Source organism: Ochotona curzoniae, unplaced genomic scaffold (assembly GCF_017591425.1).
Source record: "Ochotona curzoniae isolate NIBS_2020 unplaced genomic scaffold, NIBS_Ocur_1.0 scaffold_4506, whole genome shotgun sequence".
Taxonomy (NCBI): domain Eukaryota; kingdom Metazoa; phylum Chordata; class Mammalia; order Lagomorpha; family Ochotonidae; genus Ochotona; species Ochotona curzoniae.
In genome coordinates this window covers 20,729,712-20,752,437 of record NW_024467119.1, presented here as the reverse complement: position 1 = coordinate 20,752,437, position 22,726 = coordinate 20,729,712, and the positions used below count along the sequence as shown (strand labels likewise).

The window sequence follows — 22,726 nt, the reverse complement described above, 5'->3', positions numbered from 1 at the left end:
CAGCAATCAAGACTTTAACTTTCAGGGTGAGGATTCCAGGTCCCCTGCCCCGACACTGAAATTACCGTCCCCTTTTACTAGACTGCAAAATGCAGAAGCACATGTGGATCACCAATACTATACTTTTTTTTAAGAGACATGGTAAATTTAATGATCATTTACATTGAGGAGGAAATTATGAACAATTAGCATTCCAGGCCCTACTCACAGCACAAGGCTAATCAATGGGTTGAAGAAAACCACTGTTCCTTTTGAATTTCCAAGTGCTTTGCTTTCCACGGCTTGTAAAGCAGTCATTAGACACAGTCATGCTCGCTGCGGTGTGATTCACCAAAAGCAGTTCAGTGAAGAAGGACAGCTTCTAGAATCAAAAGAACTACAGAATGAAGTCTGCTTGCTAGCATCTGAGCCAGCGGGTGGCGCCTCTTGAACCCCTGAAAACAGAGCCTGGCCTGGGCTTTTGAGGACCCACAAGAGTGAAACGGGGTCTTTCCCAGTGACTACTCGAAAGCCTACTGCTAGACTCGGGGTCCACATAAAACCAAACATTCTGAACAGCATTTCCAGAAAAACCAAAGACAGACACTGAAGCATTTCAAAGCTGTATACAGGACCAGCCATGGAGGAGACATTTCTTAGGAGCTAACTAAAAAGAAAATGATCTTGAGGATAATGAGACTGGGATTTGCCACTGGGGTGGGTTTTTCAGCAGAGCTGGTTGATTGTAAATTCATCTGCCTAAGCACCCAATTGTTAGAGTAATTAGACTCACTCCTGAGCTGCTATCTAAGGCTGCTGTTATTCCTGCTCCTGTCGATGCTGGTAGACGTGAAACCCACATCATAAAGGAAAACAGTCCCACCTCTTGTGCCCTACCCTCAGACTCCACTCTTCCTCAAACTGGAAGGTGGACACGAGGGGAGAGAAGCAGAAGGAGGGTATTATTCATTACAAGGTCACTGCAGAGGCTGGCACTATGGCATAGATGGTTCAGCTACTGCCAACAGGTGCCTGTAGCACCAGCATCCATATGCATACCATCAATTCAAGTCCCAGCTGCTCCACTTTTAATCCAGCTCCCTGCTAATTTGGCTGGAAAGCAACAAAAGACAACTCAAGTCCTTGGGCTGAGTTGCTCCCATGTGAGAAACCCAGAGGAAGCTCCTGGTCCCTGGTTTTAAATAGGCCCAGCTCCAGCTGCTCTGACTCTCTGGGGAGGGAATTAGCAGATGGATGATGTCTATCTCTGTATATCTGTCTCTCGAAAAAAATATATCTTCAAAAATAGAAATAAATTGATATATCTCTTAAAAATATTTTTAAAAGGTAATGAGAGATGGGTCAAATATTGGATCTGTAGCTCAGCCCCTCTCACCTACAGCAATGACTGGTGGTTTGATGAGTAACCGTGCGTGAGACACTGCCTGCCTCCTCCAGGTACTCTAGATTTTATTGCTGGCGCATGCCAGATCATCGCAGCTACATATTGAAGCTGTATTCTCACTACTGATAAAGTCACCTTTGATGAGGCATGTTTTGACATAATGCCACCAACTAAGGCACTTGCCACTGCATGAATCAGCTGCCCTGATTGGGTGCAGACCTAGAACCAAGACCATTAACACATCCACCATATGACGTGTCTGTTCTGAAAACCTGCAGGGGGGATTTCTCCAGTAAACCTGTGCTTCACCTGCAGCAAGGACTGCGTATTCACTTTTGAATTTCTCGTGTTCAGCTGGTAACTTTCTTGCACACAGCACTCACACATGCTCCTAAGTACCCATTAGCAAATACTAATCAGGACAGTAAAAGCCCTCCATGCTCTGAGCACCAAGCCGGCCTCACGAATGAACTGCCGCGGGCAGGCCTGGGGTCAGGCTGTGTTCTGACTTACTCTGTCCCTTATTTTCTGGGGGCAATTTTCTTTTCAATCATTATACCCTGGACACCCACTTCTATTACTGGAAAAACAGGATGACATTAAAATGCTTAACACTTGATTATAAAATTCCACAATGTATGCCAAACTATGGCCTATAACTTGACATTGTTTTGTTTGTTTAAAGCTTTATTTATTCTAATTGGAAATTCAGATTTACAGAGAGACAGGAGACACAGAAAGATCCTCCAACCAATGGTTCACTCCCCAAGTGGTTACAACAGAGCTGAGCTTATCTGAGGCCAGGAGCTTCCTCTGGGTCTCCCACGCAGGTGCAGGGTCCCCAGGCTTTGGATCGTCCTCCGCTGCTTTCCCAGGATACAAACAAGGAGCTGAATGGGAAGTGGAGCAGCCGGAATACAAACCGACGCCCACATAGGATCCTGGTACATCCAAGGCAAGGACTTTAGCCATCAGGCTACCACGCCAGGCCCACAACTTGATACCTGTAACTTGTGTGATTTCCCTCATCTTCATCCCCTCACATCCATGTAAGTTGTCTTTTTTTTTTTTTTAGGCCTTCTGTTTTCAAAACATGTTAGTAAATGACTTTAACTCCATGTTATTGGTTGAGCTTAAAAAACGGGGTGCTACAGCAGCTCATGCCTTCTTGGGGAACTCAAAGAATTGACACACAGCTGAGTCACTGCTGATGGTGTCATCAGTTAGCAACTGGCAAATGAACAAAATTGGCAAATGAACAAAAATCTGAATACCAATTTAGATCTAATTTAGATTCCCTGGAGAAATACTACACTAGTAAAATGGAGAAAGGTTTCTTTACAAGTGTAGTTTGAAGGGATGGGTGTTGTGTGGCCCAGCAGGTTAAGCTGCCACTTGAGACACCACACTCCATTGAGTCCCCACATCTCTGCCTCCCGCAGATGCATCCTGCAGGTGGCAATGAATGGTGGCTCACGTACTTGGGTCCCCGCCCAGAAGGAGTTCCAGGTTCCTGACTTTGACTTGGCCTAGCTCCACCTGTTGTAGGTATCTGAGGAGAGGGCCACCAGACAGAGGATCTCTTCCTTATCCCTCTCTATTGTTCTAGATTTCAAATAATGCAAAGCGGATCAGAAGTTAACCCAACTGACACAGGAATAAAACATCCAAACATTGGAGATGGTACTGTCAACCCAACTGACACAGGAATAAAACATCCAAATATTGGAGATAGTACTGCCTGGTGGTGAATCAAGTTGCCTGGCATTGTGTGTCAGTCTCCTCTCTGATAACATCTTTCCCATGCAGGGAACCCCCTGTGTTCTGGAGTGGACAGACCTCATTTCCACCTAGGCAGGTGGGCATATGTTCAGTCCTGGTGGATCACGAGAACTCCCATGACTTTTCAAACGAGACATGTCAGGAATCACCACTTCTTTCTCCTGGGGTTGCAAAGCCTGCAACACAACTGGAAGCCTGACTATTGCTAACAGAAATCCCAAATGGAGAGCAAGCAGAAGCCGGCAGGATGCAGAACCAAGAGGAGAGCCTAGACGGGCAGCGGTGAGTTCCTGGAGACAGCTGCTGACCACATGACTTGGGCTGGCTTTATAACTCATGTAAGAAAGAAACAGAAGAGACAGTTTTATCTGCAGTTAAACTGAACTGCTGCAGCTCTCCCAATGCAAGAACAATACGAAAGATGCAACAGGCCAACCTGCAAGTCAGAAAACAGTATCCAAGGACCAAGATGTGTGAGCAGCCTCTGGAGACTGGGAAGGGCCAAGAAAGGCCTCTCCCCTGGGGATGCCTCCCCTGGGCTTCAGCACAGCAGGGTGAAGGATCTAAGGCTCCCCAATTGATTTCCTCATTCAGACAGACAGAGGATGCATTTACAATGTTATCTCTGTGGGATGGAAGCAGAGGGCAAAAGGTAAGAGGAGAGGATTTTGCAATTTCAAGTGGCACATTTTATATTAGCTAGCTTGGGTATTTTAAGCATATATGAGGATGTAACCCTAATAAATATTTATGAATCCCAAGTATTATCACCCAGTGAGGACAGGAAGCATGATTACTGTTCTGCAGACCCTATAGGGCAACCCTGATGTAGTTTCTGGGAAATTCCAGCCAGCATAAGGTTGACACTCTTTAACACGGGGTGAGGTCAGCCACGGAGCCAGAACATCCTGCTGCACACAATGTACTGGGTTAAGTTTTCCCAGCAAGTCTACATCCCACTAGAAGGCTTTTTCCCTTCCTGGTAGGAGCCAGGCTATAGGACTCAGATATAAATGTCTATGTAGACATATCTATTCCTGCATATATTGCATTTTTTCTTTGAATCTGAGGGACAGAAAGACAGGAGTTCTTCCATCTGCTAGTTCACTCCTCAAATGCCAGCAATATCCAGGGTTGGGCCAGGTTAAAGATGTGGGCTAGTAGCTCAGTCACGGTATTTGAGCTCTCACCTGCTGCCTCCCAGAATGTGAACTAGCAAGAGGTGGGATCAAGGGATGTAAGTGCACCTAAACCATCTCCTGTACCCACTGTGCCAAGCACCTACCCCTCAGCTAAACTCTGGAAACCGATTTTGGAGACAGGGCTGGCTGGGGAGGTGAAAGTGAATCAAAAACAGCAATTGGCCTCAGCTTACACCAGAGCCTATTTCCCAACAGAAAACCAACAAGCTGCCAACAAGATGCTATGCTAATGAGGAGCTGCCCTGCTCTGCAGAAAAGCACAAACATCAAGAGAAAAGACAAGCAGTTTATGGCTGCTCAGTAGAACTGCTCAGTAGAACGAGCTGCCTTCAAGAAGGCCCCCTGCTAAAACTGAAAAGGCTTCACAAGGGGCACATGGCGAGAGCAGGGAGTTGCTGCAACAGGCTTGCTTCTCTCCCAGCAGTCCCCTGTCCAGTAGTTAAAGCTCACTCCAGAGAGCAAGCGGGCAGAGTGGGTGGGCCAACTGGTGCTCACTGTTAATGGACACCAAAAGTGAACAAATTTTTTTAAAAACTTTTTATTTGTTTTTATTTTTGATGTTGCTTACATAGTTGATCAGAGTGGGAAGGGTCGAGGCTTAGGGTGAAGTGGGTAAGACCATTGTTGCCAAGTTTTCTTTTTCTTCCTTCTGTATCTAGGGGAAGTTAGGGTAGAGGGGAGAAACCGCACCCAACCTTTCAACAGCAGTAGGCAAGGTTGGGGAATGGGCACCCAATGTCATCCCAGGGTCCATTTTCAAAATGTACACAGTGCGTATCTCTTCTGCATTCTCACAGGAGTTCGTCTGAGACATTCAACTAAGATCAAAGGGAGGGTGGGCCACCACGGACTTCTTTAGGCCAGTCTCAGAGGGATCAGTGGCCTTGAGCCTCTGGAGGCAGCTGTTCCTGCTTACAGATGTTTCTGTCATTTTCACAGTGTGGGTTGGAAATGGGAGACAGTCTTAACTGCACTGGAAACCCATTTATGCAATTCTCTGTGCCAGAAGCAGCCCATACCATCTCCCAGCTGGCCATTACGAGCCAAAGCCCGGAGAAAGGTGGGGCTGACATCTGAGCCTGGACAACCCCCTCTAATCGACCAGGAGACAGATTCCTATTTTGAGTTTGTTGTCTTTCCCCCTCTTCTACCTTCCCCTTCTTAGCTTAAATGGCACATGACTAGATTGGAAGAGAAATATACCACGGGCAAAGTATAACGTGTAAGGGATTTGAATGTCACATACAGGGATGCAAGTCATTCAGTTCTTTCTGGTTTTTTTTTTTTTTCCATTTGTGTGCTAGGAATAAAGTTCCCTGCAGATTTGAATTTAGGTCAGTAACTGAGGCAAGAAATTTGTTTCAAAATCAAGAATTTTAGATTGTCTTTTGCCCTAAGAGTTCATTTTTTAAACACTGTAAGTTTATTAAAGTACTTAGAATTGTTTTATATTTTACTTGCTGCACATGATGTACCTGTAAAAACTTGCAGTGAAGCAGTTAAATCACCACTTGGAATGCCCACATATCCCACATCACAATGCAGGTTCAAGTCCCAGTTTATTCTGTTTCCAATCCAGCTTCCTGCTAAGGCATCCTAGAAGGTGGAAGAAGGCTCAAGTGCTCAAGCCCTTTGCTATCCATTCAGGAGAGCCAGACGGAGTTGTTGGCTCCTGGCTTCAACCAGCCTATATCTGGCTCTCTCTTGTGGCCACTAGGAAAGGGAAACAGTGGATGGAAGATCTGTTGACTTCTCCCCTTACCTTTCAAGAAGTAAACATTTTAAAAATAAAACCCCACAGCAATGATTACTGATGCTCTGTAGTACAGGCCCTGTAAACAAATTATTGGAAGAGTTGTGAATGTTCTTCCCGTAGATGTCTATCTCCTTCCTTTCTTTTTAAAATATTTATTCATTTTTATTTCAAAGGCAGACCTATAGAAACAAGGGAGAGCCAGAAAGATCTTCCATCCACTGGTTCATTCTCAGATGGCAGCAATGGCTGCAGCTGAGCCAATCCAAAGCCAGAAGCTTCCTCTAGGACTTGTTAGAGGTGGGTGCAGGGGCCCAAGGACTTGAGCCATCCTCTGCTCCCATCCCAGCCCATAAGCAGGGAGTTGGATCTGGCATGGCAGGTAGAGGCTTGCCCAACTACACCACAGCACAGGCCCCCTGACTTCTTTCTTCCAACTCCCCATTGCCTAGTTAGGGTTTAAATCCCTCTGACCACCCACAGTTAAAATGTTTTAATAACAATATTACTAAGCTGGCCAATGGCTTGACTGTAGGAAAGAAACAAAAGTACTTTCAGTAAAACCACAAAACTTAACAAAGTGTTTACCAGAACCAAGCACAGCTCTCAATCCTTGTGACCATGTACCACTCTGGGAGCAAACGAGAAATCACTTTCCTCTCCCTCCAATGAAGAGAGAGTGTGACAGTTATCACTTCTGGCCTGATATCCCTACAGCATGCGCTTGAGGGTCAGCGGCCCACATCCAAGAGGGTCAGGACCCTGCTGGCCACAGGCGACGGCCACTCACCGACACACAGGATGTTGAAACAGAAGCCTTGCGAAGTAGACTTGTTGACCAGCTGATCAGGGAGACTGTCGAAGCCCACATGGCCAGAAAGGGACAAGTTTCGCAGCTCTTCATTCTGGAATTGCAGAGGGGGAAGTCATAAGAAGTCAAGAACGCTAATCCCCGACACTCCTGCCCTGTGACATGCACCTGGTACCCACACTCTCCTTGGCTTCTACTCAACTGAAGGTAGGAAGGATTCAAAAACCACAATTTCTCCACAAAAACCCCAGGCTACTTCCGGGGGAGGAGAGCGGGGATCTCATTCCATACCTCCTGGTCCTGGGAAGTTTGAGCTTCCAGAGCTGGCTATTTCAGACACGCCTTAAGTGACATTTTTAAAACAATACCAAGCATGTTTCATTCAAGGAAAAAAAAAATCGTCCAGTTTACTTTAAATAAGGCAAAACACATACAACACATACATACATTCATCTCTCGCAGAGACCTGAAGGAGCTTTGAGAAGCTCAGAGAGATCACCACAAAGTAACATCGCTGGAACTGAACTCCTCACAACTCCACCTGCATCCCATGGCTTCCAGAGAAAACAGGTGAAATCTCTGCTGAGAAACAAGGGCTCAGCCACAGACCATGCTTATCCTTTGCAATCCTAGAAACCGGATTCTACTGAGCTCCTTGCAGACAGGCCTCCTGGTATCCTGGGTGTGTTGCCGACCCACTTCACAACCTAAGTCCTGAAGCTAAGGCAAGAAACGGAGCCCAGTGTTTTGGTGAAAAACAAAAGCCTTCCTAGGCCCAGTGCAATGACTCAATTGCCTAATCCTCCGCTGGGATTCCACAGGGGGCACCAGTTTGGGTCCCAACTGCTTCACTTCCAATCCAGCCCCCTCTTTATGGTCTGGGAAGGCAGAGGAGGATGGCCCAAAGCCTTACGACCCCTACACCTGCGTGGGAGACCAGGAAGAAGCTCCTGGCTTTAAATTGGCTGAGCTCCAGCTGTTGTGGTCATCTGTGGGGTTAAACAAGAGATGGGAGATTTTTCTCTATATAGATATGCCTTTCCAATAAAAGATTTAAAAAAAAAAAAAAAGAGCCTTCACACAGGATCACTGAGTCAATTTAAAAAAGAAAAACTCATTCCATTATCCTATTTTTGTTATATAATTATGAATTTTTTAACATCAAGGACTAAGATCCCATTTTTATATTTCTATGGTTACTACATAGGCACAGAAATGCAATTCCATAAATACAGTGGTTTTAATGGTTTTGTGAACAATAGAATGTCTAAAGACCATAACAGCTCTCAAATTCTAATTCTGCCAAGTGCAACTAAAAAAATCACCAACGCTGCCTGAACACAGTGGTGGCAGCTGTAGGTCTGAGGTCAAGGGGACAGAGAACAGATGTCGCATCTATGAATAGCTCCCTTGAAACCTGCCAACAGTGAACATGAGACCTGGAGAGCAGGACAACGCAGCCCACCACCTGGCCCACAGCTTGGGGAGCACGCCCAGTGGATGGATGGATGGATGGATGGATGGGCTATCAGCCTGGCAACTCCTAGTGACACCTGCCTCCTTCTGGCCGGGAGGCGGGAAGCTACCCTTTTAGCTACTTCAAAGGTTCAAACAGCAGGTATTTTTAGGGTGTTCACCACATCCGCCAGGGCTGGTGGCAGAGGAGCTCAGTAAGCCCTGGGTTATATTTAGATCTCTTTCTATGCAGTTGTGCCATGGCTACTGCAGACGAGACCACAAAAAACCACCAGCCCAGGCGTCATGCTGCTGCATCTCAACTGGGAGACAAGGCAGGGAGGGAAGAGCCACCCTCCCGCACTCCCTCTGCACTCTGCCACCAGCCTGCACAGACGAAGTGGGATCTCTGTAGACTCTGGCAGATTGGGTGTCTAGATGCCAGAGGAGCCACCCCAGGCAAGATGCACTTAGCAATTACAGCTCCTGTCCCAGAACTCAAAGCTCAGCCTCTCCTCTCCTCCATGCTTTCCAAAAACACGTGAAACCACCTACACACCCACCAAGTATTTTTATCCCCATTGAAGACCACATACAAAATGAAGGGTTATAAAATGGCTTCAGCTAGAGATTTCTGAAATGCAAAATTCTGGCAACAGCTTCCCAGTCTCTAACTTTGTTAATATAAAAATTTGCAAAAATCTCGTAACATAAGTGTTTTATGCTGCATTGTGTGAGCCTAATTCTTTGCCTAGTACAAAGGCCTCCTGGGAAGTCTGGGTTACAACTGGAAATGCGGGAGGGAAAGGGGACTTTACTGCTTTGATGTGTGGACAAGCTGTGGGAGCTGGAATGCACTGGAGGAACTGCACCAGCGGATGTTAGCTCTTTTCGGGCGACCTGCATGGCCCATCCCTACCTACACACCAGCAGTGGACAGTACCAGGCCTAGTGATACCTGGCTTAACTGGCCCTATCCAAAGAATGAGAGCTTCTCTTTCAGTGCCTACAAGTCCATTCATAAGGAATTAGAAGACTATTCTCAAATCATGGACAGGATCACACCCGGAAATGACTCTCCAAATTTTATCTCCCATACCAAACTCACTTCCTGGATTCCGGTTCTGAATTCCATCACAGGGGGGTTCCTATCTGTACGTCCTGAAGCTGAAACCTCATTTCCTCTCCCAATTCATCCTTCCGCAGAGTTCTGTGGATGTCACCTACCCACGCTAGGGGGTCTATCCTCTCCACACCCACACCATCAATTCCCAGGCCCTACCAATCTACACCCTGGCCATTTCCATTCCTACTGGGTCAAGAGCCTCCCTACCAATGCCCCATGACTGGCTTGCTTCTCCAGTCCTATCCTTCCTCTCAAGTCCTTGCTGCCATAAGGGTCTCACCACTCAGCAGCATCCAACCCCAGCCCCTCCACTTGCCAGCTGCAGGCCTCCCCGGGCTGCCACCTGATCTCCATTCCCACTCAATCTCCCTCCTCTCCCCACAATCACCTTATACAGAATTGCTCTCATGGGTTTCTCTCCATCAGCGCTTACACCGAAGGACCTCATATCCACACGTGCACACCGAAGCCCTCCAGATCTCACTGAAATTTTAACTTCATCATCATCCTTATGGGAATAACTTCAGCAAACACTGATAAGGGTGGCTCCAGCTATTTGGCATTCCATGATCCCACTAAAAGAGCTCACATTTCAATTCTGTGAAACGGTTGTTATGATTACCCAACCTCAACTTACAGATGAGGAAATGGAAGGTCTCCAACACAGGAAGTCAGAGGCCAGAGTTGTCACACTTAGTCACTGCTATCTCCTGGTGATCTAATAAGTACCCAGGTGGCCCAGTCTAGAGGAACTGCATTTATTCTCAAATCATTAACCATGTCGCTCCTGTAACTGAATTCCATCCCAAGACAGAACTCTCTTTCAATGTATTAATCCAATGCCTTAAAATGTTCTCTGAAATGAGGATTCCTTAGCAATCCTAACGTTAGAAGCAGAAGGTCAGGCTTTTTTAGTGGCTGTTTTTGCAGCTGTAACACATGAAGTCCATGATACCAGGATTTGTTTTACCATTTGCAAAATCAAAGGGTCAGCATGAACCCACTAAGTGAGTGACTATTAAGACCTTAATGGACTGAGCTCTGTATTTGCAAGTCTATCTGGTTAAGACCTGTTACCCCACCAAGTCCAAAGCCCCCTGCATCTTGAAAAGGTTACAACTGAACTCTACTGTGTTAACGCAACTGTTTTTCTCTACTAAGATCATTTCTTCATGAATATAATTATTTATTTGTTCATCCAGAAAAACTCAGTAAGGGAACTAAAAGACGTTATTTTTCTTGCTCACTGATACACTCTGCCATCACCCTTGAGAAGGCTTGCAGCGTGGGGCCAAGAAAGAGTGGCAGAAGGTGCTTTTGGCTACAGAAGTTAAGGGGTAACTTTTAAGGCTGGAGTTCAGGAAACAAAAGTCCATCTCCCAGAAGCCTTCTGCCCACTGTGCCCAACAGGCCACTCTACCACAGTACCACGGAAGCTTATAACTGACAAGTTTTCAGAAGATGCTTGGTAGACTTCCCCATGGAGAGCATTAAGTGTTACCATAAAATATGTGCCACAATTACCAAACAGAGAACAACAGCAAGAAGCATGGGGTGTGGCAGATGACGGCTTGAAGTCTCCATATTGTCCTCAGTAAAAACGGAGCACTTGGCATTGAAGCCAGGGGAAGCAAGGAAATGGTACGAGGATGCCTAACAGTTTCACAGGAAACTAGGGTTTCCTTCCCCTCAATGAGGCAGGAGGCGGAGAACATTATAATTCTAAAATCCAAAACGAAGAGTTCTAGAGTAGCTGTGAGCATTCCAGGAGATGGTGTTGACCACAGAGCTCAGGACTGTCCAAAAAAAATGAAATCACAAGGGAAGAACAGGATAAACAGAGGGAAAGCAGAAGTCAGAAAAAGAATTCTACCCTAAAGAAAAGTGGTTCCTAGGTAGTGTACTCATTTCAATAGCTGCAGAAAGGGTGCGGGAGGCACCTGATGCAGTAGTTCTGATTCTGCTTGGCATATTCACAGCCTCATCAGAGCACTTGGATGTCAAGCCTCGCTCCGCTTCCAGGCCTAGCTTCCCACTAATATGCACACTGGAAGGCAGCAGTGGTGGCTTAGGGACCCGGGTCCGTACCATGCATGTCAGAGACCAGGACCAAGTACTGGGATGCTGGTCTCAGTTTGGCACATCCCCAGATTCTGCAGGCATTTGGAGGGTGACCAGTAGGTAGCAGCTACTGCTCTCTCTCCCCTCCTCCCTTTTAAACGTTCAAGGCAAAAGGCTGGAGAGAAAAACCACAGAACTGCATGCCTGTTTGCAGCATCAGCAGTTAACAGCAGGAATATCCTCCACTCCAGCTTCCGGCCCAACCGTGGCTTCTATTTTAACTCAGGTCTGGGTTCCTTGAAGTTAAGGACCTGGATATGCCCATACTCAAAGCAGAGCTCTGGAGCCCATGTGGTTAGGTAACCTCCTCCGGCCTCAGATCCTTATCAGCAGGCAGAAGCCAGAGGGCTGGTTACCAAGGTGATCTGTTGTTTCATTAAAACAAACCAAGAGTTTTTCTATCTGAAAGTAAGACTTCATATCTACCCTTAAGAAGCCGGTCTTAAAATTTAAGCTTAGAAAAGAGTCCTTTCTTTAAAATTTAGTTTTTCTAGAGAAAAAAAAAAGGTTCTGTATGCATTCAGCTAGAGAGCTGGAGGTTTTGTTTACAAGAAACTCTGACGACATTTTCCTCAAATCCTCAGTTAATGGAGAATAAAGAACATTGAGCCAAGGCAGTTAATCCCCGAGTTTAGGTTTCCTCATCTGTAAAAAGCCACTTGAGCCAAAGAGCCTTTAAAAGGACCCTGGTTCCAAAGCTAATTCCAAGGTTGCTGGTTGTTTGGAAACCCAAGGCCATAAATCCAATCCTGTCACTTTCCTTAAGGAAGCCAAACACATGGGGAGACATTCCTGGGAGCATCAATTCTCTGGCCAGAAAGGCTCAACGTTCAAGGACCCATGAAAGGAAATGTCTGTGTATTAAAACTGAGTGGAAATCTGCATCCATTTCGCACTTTAACCTTTCATTCCTGCTTGTTGCTTGATAATCACCATAAATTAGTTAAGGAACACACCGTGTACTCACTCTTTACAACTCCCTTGCTTCAAAGCAATGTTTGATCTTTCAGTTATGCTTTCATTTGTTCAGCAATGTTTCTTGGGAACCACCAGGTGCTCCACTGCAGTCTAAATGCTAAGGCTCTGAGAGTGGGGAAGGCATCCCTAACTCCTGGAGCAAGTGATGCAGTGCGGCCCACAGGCACAGGTGTTAAACCTAAGCTAGCCAACACACAGGGTGCTAGGCAACCTTATAACTCACGTGTGGCTGACTACCAGGCCTCCAGTGACTCTGCCTGCCTACAGTATAGAAGAACGTGTATTAGTCAAGCATCCTTAGTTATTATTTTGGTAGCTAGCTCCTATGCACAGTGTAGAGATGTAGGTGGTAAGCATTCAAAGAGTCTGAACAGCACTGATTATGTGATCAAGACCGAAGTCTTAAGGTCAAAGATGCCTCATTTCAAGCAAAGCTGAGATGGAACCATGGGGCGGCAGAAGGCCAGAAGAGAAGCATGGATTCCCTCTGCTCTCTGTCCAGTCAGATGATGCCTCGTTGGGCAAATGAAGAGGTCATTTGTCACCCTAAGGCGTGTCTGGCTTCAAGGTCCCCATATGAGATCCCTGACCCATCACCAGACACATCTCAGAACTGGGAGAAACTCCAGCCTCTAATTGTCTAGGAAGTTAAGTTTTTACCCAAGTGTCTGCTGAATCCTTTCCATAAATGATCTTGTCTGAGTCCAATCTAGACAGCGCTGAGTTGGTTTCAGAGTCGCTAATTTTAAAGAAATGAAGGTCAGGAGGAAGAGGGGAAATGCCTTCAGTTCCTATGCAAAAGGGGAAGAAAACACTGAAGTGCAAACTTATCTACCCAACTGCAGCTGTGACGCCTGTGTGGGGCATGCCTTCGAGGCCAGACATTGCTGAGCTAACTTTCATCATGTTCATCGTCTGAAGCAAGTCATTACCAAGGGGCGGGTGGAGGGGCTGCTGCATTCCTTAAGGATGATGCGGACAGCATTTGCTACTCTGTCATCCATACCATGAGCTCCCAAGGCTGGCGCCAAGAAAAGCCCCAAGGAAATGGTCTCACACAGCAGCAGGAACCGGGGGATCCAGGGAGTGGTTAGGAGGAAAACCATATGGCGCCATGAGTGAAGAGCAGACCCTCAGGGCAGCCAGCGAGGAGCTGTGTCTGCCAAGGAGCACCCAGGGTGCCGCCCCCTGCACCCCAACGCCAGGTGAGATCAGCTCTGAATGCCAAACCCAGGGAGCCACCCTGGAGGATCCCACCAAGTAGTCATAGAAGCACTTGCTTCCTACTGAGCAGTTGCTCTGATTCCAATGCTGTTTCAAAGTGACTCCAACACACAGTCAGCGGACAGAATTTCTGCCAGATCCTTGCAAAAATAATTCAGATAGGGTTTTCTTGGGGGGATGGTGGGATTATTGGAAAAATATACTTCCTAATTTTACATTTCTACAGCATTTTGGATTACTAAAAAAGGAAAAGTATCCTTGCGCTACAAATTTAATAATTTAATTCGCTTAAACGGTGGAGGTGAATGTGAACCAGAGCCATCACCTGCTGCCTCCCAGGGTACAGAGCAGCAGAAAGATGATGTCAGGAGCAAAGCTAGTCCTCAAACCCAGGCACTCTCATAGCGGATGGATCCACTCAGCCAAGTACCCAACATTCTCCCTCTTGCATTTATAACGGACAATAAGATTCTATCTTTTAAATGAGGGAAGGTTAATAATAAATAATAATATTTAATATTTTAATTCTTTTGAAAGGCAGAAGGACAGAGAGAGGAAGAGATCGTTTATTCACTTGTTCACTCCCCAAATGGCTACAATAGCCAGGACTGAGCCAGACTGAAAGCAGGAGCCTGGAACTCCATCTGGGTGTCCCACGTGGATGGAAGGGACCCCAGTAGTTAGGTCATCTTCCACTGCTTCCCCCAGATGCATGTGCAGGAAGCTGGATTGAAACTGGAGCAACTGGGATTCAAACACCTGCTACTATATGGGATGGCAGCCCTGTAGGCAGTGGCAACCAGCTGTGCCACATCAAAAATTCTTTTCTAGGAGAGAAGCCTGCAGTCTTTATTGAGTCTAACAGGTGGATGACAGGCTAAAGTATGTAGAACCAAAACACACAGAGGGTGAGGAGTGAGCAGAGATGCAGAGAGGACTATGCAAGGTGAGTGACAATTGAAGCAGACACAAGGGCACTACTGCCAGTGTTCCACTCTACACCCTCAGCCAAGTCAGTTTATACCTCGACCTCAGGCTTGTCAACTATAACTGCCTCACTGAACTGCTGCAATTTTACACACCAGACAATTTCACACACATTTCTTGGGTCGTCGCTTCCCTTAATGACCAACCAACCAGAGGCCAACAGCTCTCCGATCATGACTTGCAGCTCACACCATGCTCCTGGCCTCCTGGCATGTTCTTCTGTGACTCAGGCAGCTGTGAGCTAACAACTCCTCAGTGGAATTCATCATACCAGCCCCTGGTCCCCTGCCCCTCATTCTTAACACAAACACTCACTGCCATACTCTCAGACTAAATAACAACATCTCCTAGAATTCCACCTGCTGCAATCATCCGATCAGGTCTCCACAAACCAGCCTCTGCCTTCTTGCAGGAGAGCAAAGGCCAGGGCTGACTCATCTTGGCTCCTTCCCTGCCCTCCAAATTGGAGGGTGGTGACCTCCTGAAGACACTGGGATGGCTTCTCTCCTCTAGACCCAACAAGAAAACCTCCAGCATTTACTGACCACCGACCACAGCCTTTTGGACCCAGTCATTCCCACCCTCCAAAGCGACAGAATCACAGCAAGTCTAACAGCTGGTTTCCACTTATAAGAAACCCAGTAATAGGCATTCCTACTTCCTCACCTCATGCACCACTAGGCTTCACCCAAATTTGGATCCAGGGTCAGATTTTGCAGTCATATTCCTACAACTTCACATCTGCCAAGAAGGGAACACTACCAGGCCTACTAGTTTGGTTTTTATAATGCACAGGACCAGGTAGAAAGAGACAAACCTAAGAGAAGCCATCCCACCCTACACCCCACCCCCGCCACCTACTATCCCACCCTACCCGCCTCCCTGTTCCTCTATCCCACCCGCTGGCCAGAGGGTGAGCAGGCAGGGTGTGGCCCAGCCTTCTTTCCACTACACTGGGCTCCAGTGCACACAATGATTCAAAGTGTGTCCTGCTGTTTAAGTTTAGCAGTGAGGACTGCACTCCATATCCCAGTGCCTGGGTTCGAGTCCTAGTTCTGCTCCTGATTCCAGCATCCTGTTGGCTCACAGCCTGGTAGGCTACGGGTGATGGCTTCAATACGTGGATCCCTGTCACTCATGTGTACAACCAGACTGAATTCCTGGCTTCTGGAGACTGGTTTTGGTCTGGTCCAGCCCACACTGTCACAGGCATTTGGGGAGTGAACCAGATGATGGAAAACCTCTTTCTATCTCTCTGCCTGTCCATTGAAAGTTTGGGTTTTTTATTTGTGTTTAAAGCAAGAAGTCAAGAATTAAAAGAAACAATTTCAAGTTGGTTGATGATGAGATCTGATGCAGGCGGTCTGAGGAGACCACCTGGCCCCCACACACTCTCCCTTCCATACAACAAGGCTCACACCTGCTCCGGAACTCTATCTGGAGCCACTTTTACCTTCAGCTCATCAGACTGGTAACAGGCAACACCACCCCTAAGACACTGGCATCCCAGATGAGCACCAATTAGGAAAGCCCTGCTGAAAAGCAGCTCCCAGGAGCGAGGGGAGTCAGTCATGGCTCAAAGAGCCACCAGGTGGAACACCCCAGGAAGCATGTGGAGCGGAGCGCTTTCTCCTCTCTGACAGAGAATATTTCACTAGCTCTGAAGAGGTTAAATCCCACTGAATACCAACAATGAGCAACAACAACAAAAAAAAAAAAAAAAGAGGGGAGACATTTTCTGGAGGCACCACAGACCACAGCATTTTTGGGTCCAAGTCCAAATGCCGAATGCCAAATGTGGCGGTTCTGCCAAGCTGCGAAGTGCTGACCCACACAGTCTCCTGTTTGGGAGTGACATGGTCCACGTGTGCATTCCAGGGACAGCCGGAGGAAGCCCAGGGCAGGAGGGAGGCCGAGTGACAACCGAGTGTAAAGTATGCAGCAAGGCACAGCCTGAGTGGAAACAGATGGGGCACCGCCCATGTATGGGACGAGAGCTGCCTTAGCTTAGCAGAAAGTGAGGACACCTGGGGAGGGGCGGGTAGGAGTGGATGGGGCACAAATCATTGCAGACCCTCCGGTTTCCCAGGGAGGTCAGCACCTCTTGTGCAAACGGAAAAGCCACTCCACTGTCCCACAAGTCTCCAGTCAGTCCCTTCGTGCCCTCAACCCTGACTCAGAGGCGACAGGAACAGGAAGACACCCAGGGGCTTCTCCCTTCCAGGCTGTAGGTTCCCTTCTTCCCACCTGGTCCTCAGGCTTCCTGTTGAGATGCTGGGGCCAGCCTCACACACTGGAGGCATCAGTCAGCAAATACTGAAGAACACAAGGGGCAGAGTCCTCCTCTCCCGGGGCTGCCACATCCTCACCAGACAGCAATCAGCCACTCGCTTCTTCCAAGACATCATTGATTACATTCTGTTTGTCAAGGCAGGGGATTGGGGTTAATGGTAAAGGCCAGGCAAAGGGTGGTCTCAGAACGGAAATCCACAACAGCTTCAAATCAAAACACAGGGCTGCATCCCTCAAAGGCAGCCTGGCTCCGCTCTCCTCCTAAGCAATGGGCAGCTGCTGCGCCAGGCCGACGGAGAACTTGTGTGAGTGCCATGATGTGCTTCTGGCACCTGAACCTGAAGGGAATATACCAGAAATGTCCAGAGCCGTGGCCAAAAAAAAAAAAAAAAAAAAAAAACTCTATGAAAAGCAACGAGGCATGTGTTGTGGTGCAGCAGGTTCAACTGTTCCCTGGGAAGCTGGCATCCTGTAACAAACAGTGGGTGCCCGTCTGAATCCCTGCTGCTCCACTTCCTAATCAGCTCCCTGCCAATGGCCTGGGGAAGCAGTGGAGGATGGTCCAAGTCCTTAGGCCCCTGCACCCATGTGGAAGACCATGGCGATGGTATTCTACAATCCAGCTTTGGCCTAGCCATCCTCTAGCCTTTGCAGCCACTTGGGGAGTGAACCAGTAGATGAAAAATCACGATCTATCCAACTCCCAAATAAAACATAGCTCACATCTGACTTTGCTCTGAACAACTATGGTGAAAATTCACCAGCCTTCTTAGCAGTTCCATCATGTCTTAACCTCAGACCTGGATAAACCTTTCCTAGGCTGGAATAGAGGTTGCTCACCTAAACACGGAACATAGATTATTTCCCGTTACCATGAAGCAAATTATCACAAGCTTAGTGCCCAGAAACAATACCCACTCTTCTGCTCAGTTTCCCAGATTGCAAGTCTGCACAGGACACAGCCAGGTTCACTGCTCAGAACATCATAAGGTGCCGACCAGGCAGAGTTTGGAGCAAACCCACCCCAGCGCTCACTTTGGTGGTTGGCAGAGCTCTCTGCCAGCCGGTGGCAGCTGTGCTCAGCTTCGGTAGGTCAAGCATCACCCCTAGCCTCACAGCCTCCTCTCCACAGTCAGCAGCAGGAAATGTGGTGTTCCTCACGCACCTCAAGTCTTCTTCAGGAAGACTCCAAAACCACCTGCTTTTCCATTTCTCAAAGTCAACTGGGCCATAATGTAACTTTTTTTTTTTAATTGGAAAGTCAGATATACAGAGAGGAGGAGAGACAGAGAGGAAGATCTTCCATCCACTGGTTCACTCCTTAAGTGGCTACAATGGCCGGCGCTGCTCCAATCCAATGCCAGGAGCCCAGAGCCTCTTCCAGGTCCCCCTTGTGTGTGCAGGGTCCCTAGACTTTGGACCATCCTCGACTGCCTTCCCAGGCCACAAGCAGGGAGCTGGACAGGAAGTGGGGGCTCTGGGATTAGAACCGGTACCCGTATGGAATTCCAGCATGTGCAAGGCTAACACTTTTGCCGCTAGGCTACTGAGCAGGGCCCATACTGTAACCTCTTGTGGAAGTGACCATGATGTCTTACAGTCCTACAGAACACACACACTGGAAGTTTGCCTAATGAATATGCATTAGAACATCCCTATGCATGCCCTTGTTCCAGAGTAACACAGGACTAGGATCTTCTAACAAATTTCAGCATTTTCGCCATCACAAAACAAAGCACAAGTAAGGTTCCAGGAGAAAAAGATGCATCAGTGCAGTAAGATAAAGCCCCTCCCATGCGCGATAGCATAGTGGTTAAAGTCCGCACCTTGCACACACGGGGATCTCATATGGGTGCTGGTTCTAATCACAGCAGCCCTGCTTTCCTTCTAGCTCCCTGCTTGTGGCCTGGGAAAGCAGTTGAGAATGGCCCAATGCTTTGGGACCCTGGAGGAGGTTCCTGGCTCCTGGCTTTGGATCGGCTCAGCACCGGCGTTGTGGTCACTTGGGGAGTGAATCATCAGATAGAAGATCTTCCTCTCTGTCTCTTCTCCTCTCTGTATATCCGCCTTTCCAATTAAAAAAAAAAAAAAAAAGATAAAGCCCTCTCAAGTCACTAAGGCATTTCTGCCCCTTTCTGCTGAGCTGGGTTTGGGCAGCTAAGCACTACCCTGTGCATTTGGAAGAAGTCTAAAGAGCAGAGGGAACTTTGCAAAGATCTGGGGACCAAGTTTATCCCCAGAATGACAGAAACAGCAAAAAGTTGAGATAAAACAGATGGATGACTTGGAAATGTTCTGATGATGCAATACAGTAAACAGGTGAGACAGTGGGGGTTAACAAAGCAGAGCAAAGAGGAGATCAGGTGCAATCCAGGTCACATTTAAAAGCAATGGGACTGACACAGAAGCAGCAAAGGAATAGAGGATGGAAGCTGAAGAAGGCAACAGGAAGGCAGCTAAATGAACTGGACCTCCTCAAGGAGAGAGAAGATGCAAGTCTTGAACGCGTGTTCCTAGGTCAGTGTCTTGGAAACACTTCCTAAAGCAGTGCAACATTAGGAAGACACCTACCTGAGCAGTGCCTGACCAGCCCAACACTGATGCCCACAGGATCTGCCACCAGGCTTTCCAAGCTATCACCTGAGGGACATGTCTAGAACCACCACTGAGCAACTCCGTTAGGGAAGACTTTTCTCCTCCCTCCCTGCTGGTGACTGCACTTACAAACAGGCCAAAGGGTCTTCAGGACAGAAATGCCTACTAGCCAATTTTTAACTCAGACAATTAGCCTGAACAAACATCCAATCAGCAAGCTCCTTGCCACAAGCTTCCTTCTAAGCTTTGGGGGAAAAATGCATATCTGCACTCCATGGGCTATGGCAACCATTTTTGTCATACTGATCAAGCAAATATTTTCTTATTTCTTCCATGCTCTGTTTTTCTTCTCAAATAAATAATAAGATCAATCAATGCCTTAAAGAAATAAACAAATACTCCCGTTAGCAGGCAGCTTCGAGCTTTGCCTGTTGTGGGAGCATCTATCCAGCTGTGAGAGAAAGCTGGCTTACGAGTTCTCTCACACACCCTGGTATGCTTAGGAAAGCAGACCCAAGTGGTTATGTTGCAGTTTTCTTCCCTCTCAAAGTTTTCCTATTGATGGAGAGTTTTAGACTGGCATTCTTGTCTTGATCAGCTAATGCAAAACAAACCTCCTTTTCACATGCAAGAATGTTCCCACAGTCCCTCCACCCACCTCTATTGTCCTCCAAAAAAAAGTCTCTTAAAGGGACATTTTTTCATTATCCTCATTATCATGGTGACATGCCTGAAGAATCAAGGTCGACCCAAGAACACTGGGACAATTCTATTGCATACAACAGTCTGCTCTTAAGTTCCATCAGCTCTCAGAATACATGCACAAGACACACACACATTGCAGGAGGTCATGTGTGTTGTCACCACAAAGCACAATCAGAGGCTGGATCCATAGCCCACACCTGTCACCAAAATAGGGTCCCATTCCACTCAGCACCTCCCACATTAAGACATTAAGACTTCTTGGATATGTGATTAGGAATATGTTTCTGACAATCTCTGATAGCATGATTACAGGGAAGCAGTAAGCTGAAATCCAAACTTGAAAGATTATAGCTTGACAGGAGATTCCTCCCAGAACTCCTACATTCTGTAGGGAGGAGAAACTGCCAAAGTTAAATGAGACTAGAGTCCCAAAAAGTCCAGAATGAGCAAAAATCTTACACAGTGACCCAAGGAGCTACCATTAGACACTCTTCCAAAGCCTAATGATTCATTAGAATATTATTATTTAAGTGATGAACAGCGAGCAAAGGGAAGTAAGAGATAATGACACCTTCAAACCCGATAACTTCATTGGCCCCTGGAGCTGAGAAGGAGCCAAGCCTCAAGTCTCTCCCCCAACAGAGCCAGGACCGGACCATACACCCTACTGTAATCATGGCCACACAGAGTTAACCCCCATGGCCACAACTGTAGCAGACGTCCACAATCAGGCTAGTGATTACCAGGAACGGGTTCAACTCAACAGCAGCCACAACCACCAGTGTAGGGAAGACAGGCTTGGCAGCTACCCCTGCACTTCCTCTCCAGCCGGCTCCCTATCCACTCCACAGCCAGATGTTAATAAATTGGGAAGCAGTGTGACAGCCGCAAGTCACATGCGCACAAACACTGGAAGAGACCATCTCTGTTGCCTCAGAGACTGGTGAAACTTCATCCTGCCATGAAGGACTCAGCACAACTAAGTGCACCACAAATTTCACCTCACATCCTAAGCGTCACTATTTTTTTGTAGCCAGGCAACCAAAAAGAAGGTGTCAAACATTTGCCTGGACCAATCAAATGCAAGACACTTCTGGACATCTATTTCAAGACCACGATCCCAAGGATGGCCTGACAAACAGGAACAAGATAGTGTGAGGCCACCATGCCTGGCCCACCCCTTTAACAGTACACTCCTATTTCCACCACAATTATTAGGCAAATAACAGCTTACAGGGTGCTCACTTGCCAAACTCCACACTGGCCCTTTAAAGACTTCCCATTCAATCCTCCTAACCCTGGGAAGTAGGCCTTATTGGCCCCATTTTACAGATGGAAACCAAAGTGCAAGTGGTTGAGCCAGCCTCCAAACCGGTTTTACCAGATTCCAATTCCACCCATCACCCACACCTTAAACTGGACAACTGATTGCTTGCAGAGGCAGAGAGAGCCTCCATCCTCAGCAGGGCAAGCTTCCTCATTAAGCTTCCCCAGCTCCCTGGAGGCAAGCGTCTCAGCTCTCCTTTCACAAAGGTGGCTTGGATCTGGGTCTCACCTCACATCTTTTTTTTTTCTTTTAAGATCTATTTATTTTGCGGGGGGGGGGGAGGCTAATTTACAGAGAGAAGGAGACAGAAAGATCTTCCACCTGCTGATTCACTCCCCAGATGGCTGCAATGATGGTTGAAGCTGAGCCACTCCAAAGCCAGGAGCCAGGAATTTGCAAATCTCCCTGGCGGGTGCAGAGTCCCAAGGGTTTGAGCCATCTTCTGCTGCTTTCCCAAGCCATAAGCAGAGAGATGGTTAGGAAGTGGAATAGCTGGGATCCCAAGGCAGAGGATTAACCAATAAGCCATCCATCACACAGGGTCCACCACCTTCACATCTTGCACCTGTGATCCACACTTAATTTTTCTCACCTGTAAGTCCCTGCGCCAGCCCCCGCACCAAGCATGTAGGTATCTTAAAGACAGAAAACCCGACTTTCTCAGCTGTGCAACTTGGAACTTGGCTTACTGGGTCACCCACAGCCAGTGCTGAATGTTTGGAATACAAAGACTAAATTCTCACAGTCTACACACCTGCTTCCCCACCCAGAGAGTAACATCGGTGAGCAGTGGTACAGGACAGAGTTCCTTTGTTGGAGGGAGGGAGGGAAGAGGACGCTTGGCCAATGGGGAACAGAGAGAAGTGCCAATGCTCCAGCCTCGGCCACCAGTACAGACCCTCAGAGGGTAAGGAGAAACCAGGAGCTAGGAGACTGCAGGGATGCTTGGCCTCAGAAAAGGACTGGTTTGCTCAAGTCAAAGTT

General features: G+C 47.4%; 1 protein-coding gene across 4 annotated transcripts in view; it reads right to left on the bottom strand.

Annotated features, from left to right (window-relative positions):
* The window catches only part of SEPTIN11 (septin 11), a 94,998-nt gene that overhangs the window by 36,593 nt on the left and 35,679 nt on the right, over nt 1-22,726 (bottom strand). For all 4 annotated transcript variants that reach the window (XM_040967540.1, XM_040967542.1, XM_040967541.1 and 1 more), the window contains one exon: nt 6,912-7,026. In XM_040967540.1, coding sequence (XP_040823474.1) covers nt 6,912-7,026 — 115 coding nt within the window. The remainder of the gene's footprint in view (nt 1-6,911; nt 7,027-22,726) is intronic.